Source organism: Monopterus albus, unplaced genomic scaffold (assembly GCF_001952655.1).
Source record: "Monopterus albus unplaced genomic scaffold, M_albus_1.0 scaffold26.1, whole genome shotgun sequence".
In the NCBI taxonomy this organism is placed as follows: domain Eukaryota; kingdom Metazoa; phylum Chordata; class Actinopteri; order Synbranchiformes; family Synbranchidae; genus Monopterus; species Monopterus albus.
Genome location: NW_018127906.1, coordinates 2,924,414 through 2,931,008, shown reverse-complemented (window position 1 = coordinate 2,931,008; position 6,595 = coordinate 2,924,414). Strand labels below are relative to the sequence as shown.

Sequence of the window (6,595 nt, the reverse complement as noted above, 5' to 3'; positions counted from 1 at the left end):
AGGATGAGGTAATAAAATGTAATGCTTAGTTATAATAAAACTATAACGGAATAGGCTATTTTCACAGTGTGGTTGTCCTGCGATTTCAGTTGTTCCTCCATCACTCTGTAGATCTAATGGAACAAAACAACACAGGAGATATTCTAATGGGATGGTATTAAATACTCAACAGTAAATAGTGTCGTCATATAACAGTAGTTGAAGTAGGATTACTGACTTTTTCGGCAAGGTTTAAATAGCAAAGTTTGTCCTAAGCGGCTTCCGTTTTTAGAAAAATGGCGACACCGGGAGAGGCAAAGTAGAACCAGACAAAAATATGTAAAATGCTCATTTTGTACTGTAATTAGCTGTATGGGTGTTTTATAAATGCCACATTTCCTTTCTGTCGTGGTTTAAAAGTATGGTATTTTGTGTGTATTTACCTTACATTCGCCCCACCGTAGCTATGCTGTTAAAACCGCTACCGAAGCTAAACAGTTAGCTAGCAGTTAGCGGCGGTGCTAATTAAAGCTAATAAAATGGTGCAGAACATGTTCCGAACCGGGTTTCTGGTTCGGGCCTCACACACCCTGCTAACCTGGGTCATAACTCTCATGCTCTTCCTGCACAACACCGGTAAGTCAACTGAAACTGGGCCAACCTTTTCCTGTTAACTACCAAAGAGAGGATACAACCTCTTGACAACAGCTCACCTGGGGCTAGTCTCTAACTACTGTACTTAAATACATTTTAAGGTGCTTGTACTTTAGTTGAGCATTTTTGTTTTCTGTTACTATATACTTATGAGCTACTACATTACACTACTTATTACTGCACTACAATGCATTGGTTGACTAAAGATTGAATTCCTCTCTCCAGTGTTTCTATAAGTTAGGGATGCAACTAATGATTCATTTTATTATCGTTTAATATGATTATTGGAATTTTGAATTCAGGACTTTCACTGCTAATAGAGTATTTTTACACAGTGGTATTGCTGCTTTTCTCCCACCACAGATTCTGAAAACTATGTCCAAAATTTGTGAAATGTATTTATTATTGTGAACATGTTTTATGCTGCCTGATTGGCATAATCTCACTTGGAAAAACATTTCATCATAGTGACCTGGTTAAATAAATGAAAAGAAAAGAAACGTTTGGACATGCAGGCTCCCACCAAAGGTGTCTGCTTGTTGCAGGAGATTATATTTGACATTAAAAGGTTCTCCATGGAGTTAGTGTTGCACGTGCATAGACAGATACAGATGATTAAAACTGTACCTGAGTTTTAGTCTTTAGCAGTAGTTAAGATAAAAAACAACAACACTATCATTTATTTTCTATAATGCAACAGCATCTTTATATATTATGAGCGTGGTGTTTGGTTATTCTATTAATATGATGATTCAGCGTTAATGTTGTATTTTCCTGGTCTGAAAGCATATAGTACAGTTAAATACATGACCATATCAGTCAGCCAAAACATATTTGGCTTAAACAGCATAGCTCTGTTCTGTCTGTGTGTGTGCCTGTAGATTTGCGGAAGTGTGAGGAGCGAGGAGAGCTGTTGCTGCCGCTTCTGTTCTTCCTCCTGGTCGTGCTGTCAGTGCTGTTATACTTTTCTGTTTCTTTAATGGACCCTGGCTTCATTCTTACTGACACAGCCAAGGTACAATTACCTAACAAATCCCCATCGCTAATGCCAAGCAGATAGAGGTGTGTATTTTTGGTCCTTTGATGCACCCCAGTGGCTTAGAGCTGATTAATCAGTTAGTTAATCTTTTATATTTAGTTGAATGTGTATCATTAATGTACAGTCCTTGGTGTAATTTATATGATTATGATTTCACTTCCTTGGAGGGACCTGCTTTGGTTTCTTTCTCTAGTAATCCCTTTATTGAAGGTATAAATAATATAGTTCTTCATGTAAAGGTCACAGAGGATGCAGTGTGTGCGTCTGTGTGTGCACGACTGACCCACATTAGTTTGTGTTATACAGGGTGTTCATGGTTCAGATGAGGAAATGGAGGTGATAATTCCCCAGTCCTCCACCCCACGGCTGCGCCGCTGTGGATACTGTCTGCTGCAGGTAACCAGCTGCTGCCAGCTGCCAACGTCATCGGCATCTTACCATGAGATTGTCATGTTATTTAAAAGCCATGAAAACATCTAGCAAGGAGACTTCTAGTTAAGACTCTGTTAGCAAAGTACTATTTACAAAGTGAAAACTGTCACGCATGTGCAGAATTAGCCAGGCCTGTATTTATCTGAAGAAGTACATTTATGCTGCAGTTCAAACTCAGCGTAGGAGCAGAAAAGTTCAGGCTTGTCATGAAAGTGCACATTAAATATTGTGAAACATTTGACAGATAAAACTACAGTGCTCTGGTTTGTACACACTGTTTCAAATAATGTATTAGTCATCATGACTTGTACCGTGTACAGTCAGTCCAGAACACACCCAGATATGTGTGTGCTTATATTCCTGTCTCTGTACTGCAGCAGTGTTCTATTTCTAAAGCGTTGTTGTTAAGACTCATGTCTTTCCTGATCAGTCCCTGCATGTCATCGCGAGTAGACCTGACCTGAGGCCAAGTTCAGCTTTTTAAATACATCTGTCTGTCTCTCTCTTTGTTTTACACAGCAGCCAATGAGAGCGAAGCACTGTCAGACGTGTAAGCACTGTGTCCGCCGCTTTGACCACCACTGCCCCTGGATTGAGAACTGTGTGGGGGAGAGGAACCACCGTTGGTTCATCGTCTACCTGGTGGTGCAGCTGCTGGCGCTGCTGTGGGCTCTGCATGCCGCTCTGTACGTCTGCTCGGCACTGCTCCAACTGATAAACTTGCTAATGCAGCCTCAGTTTCATTTCTCATGAATCAGTGAAAGCTGATCACCTGGAGAGAGTGTCCTCTGTTCTGCAGGTTTATCTCTGCAGCTTTGGGTAGTCAGGTGACAGGAGCTTAAATGTGTTGCTTGAGTGCAGTTTCTAAGTTCAGGTGACCCACAGTGTATTTAAATGTAGGGCTGGCGATCCTGGAAAAACCAGCAAGAGGAAGCTCGATTTTGAAAGTCCCACCCTTTTGTTCTGATTTCTCTCCATGCACTGCCTCACTATTACTTACAGATATCAGGAAAATACCAAGTGATTCTGCTGAGGCCTCAGTTGTCATCGATCATGTGATTGTCAAACCTTGATACTTTCTTAGAGCCTCGGTAGTATTCGTAACATCTTGGATCCGCAAACCTGGTTCTATTCTAAATAACGACTGAATGTGTGTAGATGGATGTTATGTCCTCAGAGCCAATCATAACTTTTAACACAACCATGTGAGTGGTGGTGGTGTGAGTGATGGGTACAGCTGGTATAGACACTTAGCCTGCCAGGCAGTGTTCAGGGCAGAGGAAACCTCACCACCTATTGTATTTGTCCTGAACAGTAGTGTGTCTCTTTCAGGTCTGGCATTTCCTCCAGCGACACATGGGAGCTGTGGTTCAAGATGAACGGGTTCCTGTTGGCGGCGCTGGGCGTCGTCGGGGTTTTCTCTGCAGTGGTGTTGCTGCTGCTGGGCTGCCACCTCTACCTGGTTTCCATCAACTGCACCACCTGGGAGTTCATGTCACGTCACAGGATCTCGTACCTGAAGAACTGTGAAAATGAGGAGAACCCGTTTGACCGAGGAGTCTTGTGCAACCTGTGGGATTTCTTCTGCATCTGCAGGACAGTGATGTGGGAGCAGGTGTACCAGAAGAGCACCTCAAATCCAATCCCAGCTGACAGTGGGTGAGAGGTGGGGTCCACCCTGGACAGATCGCCAGTCTATCACAGGGCTGACACTTAGAGACAGACAACCACATACACCCACACTCACTCCTACGGGCAATTTATAGTTGCCAATCAACCTAAGCTGCGTATCTTTGGTCTGTGGGTCGGCCGGGCTCGAACCCAGAGCCTCCTTGCTGTGTGACAACAACGCTAACCACTGTGTCTGACTCAGACCAAACTTCTCAAATGTATGACTGACTGTTGCCTTGTCGACCTTGTGCATTACATCAGTCCTGCCATATGGCGTTAAAGCCATTTAATGCATATTAATTGATGCCACTGGTGTACGGACCTACGAAGAACACAGTGAGTGTGTGTATTTCCCTTTACTGCAAGAAATGATCAGATTTATGATTAAGGTTCAGTCTGACCAAAGAATAAGTCAACAAGTCTAAGAACTTGACATTCTGCACTAATTTTGATCTTAGTGACTAAAAACCCAATTGGGTTATATGTTGTCTGTAGTTTTTAAATGTGTGTTTTAATCCTCACCCAGTGCCAGCTGGGATTGACCCTCTTCAGGATAAGTAGTAGAGATAATGGTCAAGGTCAAGTGTTTATTGTCATATGCACAGTGAGGAAACGTGTTTCCCTGTACAATGAAATTCTTACTTTGCCGTCCACATGAATGCCACATAATATAAGTGAAATGTAACACAGATTCATAGGTAACACAAAATCTAAGGCACTGTAAAACAGCCGATGAAAGAGGCATAATGAAAAATACAACAAGAACACAATATAATGAAGAGAGAATGTATGCTACCTGGGAGCTGTGTGATGATGAGTGGATGGATCCTCTGCTGTGGAAGAAATATGTCGGTGTTCAGCTACATTCCTACTGACCACAGATCCTTTTCTCACTGCACTATGTCTTAACACGTAGTGAAAGTTAGTTCACAGTCACAGAAAAGCATCAAAAATCAGTACTTTCAGACGGTTGTTGACCAAAGTAAAGCACTGTTCGGAATGATTGAAACGTACTGTAGGTCTGTACTCAGGTCTCGTCACCACTTTTCTCTTCTGCAAATGTTTTTATTGTTGGCTGGTGAGAGTTGACTTTAATGGCTTTTACTGTACATTTAACTTTCCTTTAGTTTGATGTATCTGCTTCATGTGTTTTGTTTTGTTTTTTACTGTTAAAAATGGATTTAACTACGAGATGAAGCCAATATCTTACAAACATGTCTTACTGTATTTGTTCTGTTGGTATTTATTGACAACAAGGGTACATTAAAACACTGATGATATGCATGTTGTTATATAGTAAATCTGTACGGATGACATCCGCAGTCAGGATGCTTCACACATACATAAATATACTACCAACACCTAAGTAACATGTAATATTCAGGACCATAAACGTATCGGCGCCAGCTGGTTGTCTGTCCTCATAAATTCAGAACAATCTCCTGGAATTTAGCTGTAAATTACAGGGATATGTCCAAGAAAAGCATATGCAGTTTTGTGCTAATTACAGACGGGTGACAAATGAAAGGACAAACCTGAATGCCTGACCCCTACAGTGAGAGGATCTGGTGGCTCTGGACACTTTATCTGCTTTGTCCTTTCATTTGTCGCTTGTCTGTATTCCCATGATTGATATTGTGATGTGGGGCTGCTCTGCTGCCTCCGGTCTTGGACAACCGCCACCACCGAGGGGAAAATTAATTCCCAGGAATCTTCCAGGATAATGTCACGGTGGCTGTTCACCAGCTGAAGCTCAGTAGCAGTAGGACAGTGACCTTAAACATGGAATTAAGTGTACCACAGGGCCCAGACTTCCACCCAACAGAGCTGCTGTGGAATGAGCCCAGAGAGCCATTCACACCAGACATCTTGGCATTATGCCTGAGCTGAAGCAGCTCAGTGAGGGAGAACAGTCCAAAACTCCTCCGGAACCTTGCGCAGGTCTGATCTATAGCTGCAGTGAGCTGGTCTGGTGTCAGAGGAGGTTCAGCCACTTATTAAATTGACACCAATCGATGAAGATCAGATCACGTTTTATGACCGGCTAATGCAGAAAAACAGATTATTTCCAAATACATTTTCTTGGTATTTGAGTTGTGATCAAACCGCAATCAACTGCGTTTTCTTAATCCGTATTAATACATCAGCTAATATTACAATAAATGTACCAAGGTACTCCTTGAAGTCCTGTATATGAATGTCGTATAGTTTCCCTCCCACACAGCTCTGCTCAGGCTGACATGTAAAATCAGCTGTGAGTCTGAAAATATCAAAAGTGAGCTGAGTGTACCCTCAAGCTTCATCCCTGCCGCTACTCCTCCTCCTCCTCTCCTTCTGTTGTTGCACTGCCAGTATTAGCGCTCAGTGTCACTGCATATGATTTAGCAAAATTCAAAGAACAGACATTTTCCCACTATTATGGCTATGTTAGATTCTCTATGGCTTCTTTAATGCTGCTAGTGATTACAGGATTTCTAGTGCACGAGTTGAGCATGGTGCCATGCACTTCTACTGTGGTGACAGAAAACAGCTGGTCAGGAGGAGACCGGTGAGGATGTGAGCGTGCACGTCTCCGCTACGACCAAATGATCTGACAAATACATGAAACATTTAACGTGTTTTTAAAAAGTCTTGTAACCAGGAACTGGGTTAGTTTGGTCAAGGCAGTGGGCGGAGCCTGTCACAGTGATGCATAGAAATGGCAGCACATACTGATCTCTGAAGGAGAAATACTGAAAGGGATATAATAAGCAAAGGCCGCAAAGCAGCTGAGTCAGTCTCCAACTCACAGGATGCTTGAAGAGGCTACAACTGGTTATT

At 42.4% G+C, this 6,595-nt stretch overlaps 1 protein-coding gene across 2 annotated transcripts; it reads left to right on the top strand.

Annotated features, from left to right (window-relative positions):
- Positions 1–253: 253 nt before the first annotated feature.
- zdhhc12a (zDHHC palmitoyltransferase 12a) lies at positions 254–3,819 on the top strand. Of its 2 annotated transcripts, none has more exons than XM_020595080.1 (5): positions 254–615; positions 1,515–1,648; positions 1,979–2,068; positions 2,627–2,790; positions 3,437–3,819. In XM_020595080.1, the coding sequence occupies exons 1-5, from the start codon at positions 519–521 to the stop codon at positions 3,765–3,767; spliced, it is 816 nt and encodes a 271-aa protein (XP_020450736.1). In that variant the 5' UTR covers positions 254–518; the 3' UTR covers positions 3,768–3,819. The 2 variants fall into 2 exon arrangements, with proteins under 2 accessions (XP_020450736.1, XP_020450735.1); XM_020595079.1 differs by having other exon boundaries at positions 2,624–2,790.
- Positions 3,820–6,595: the final 2,776 nt, after the last annotated feature.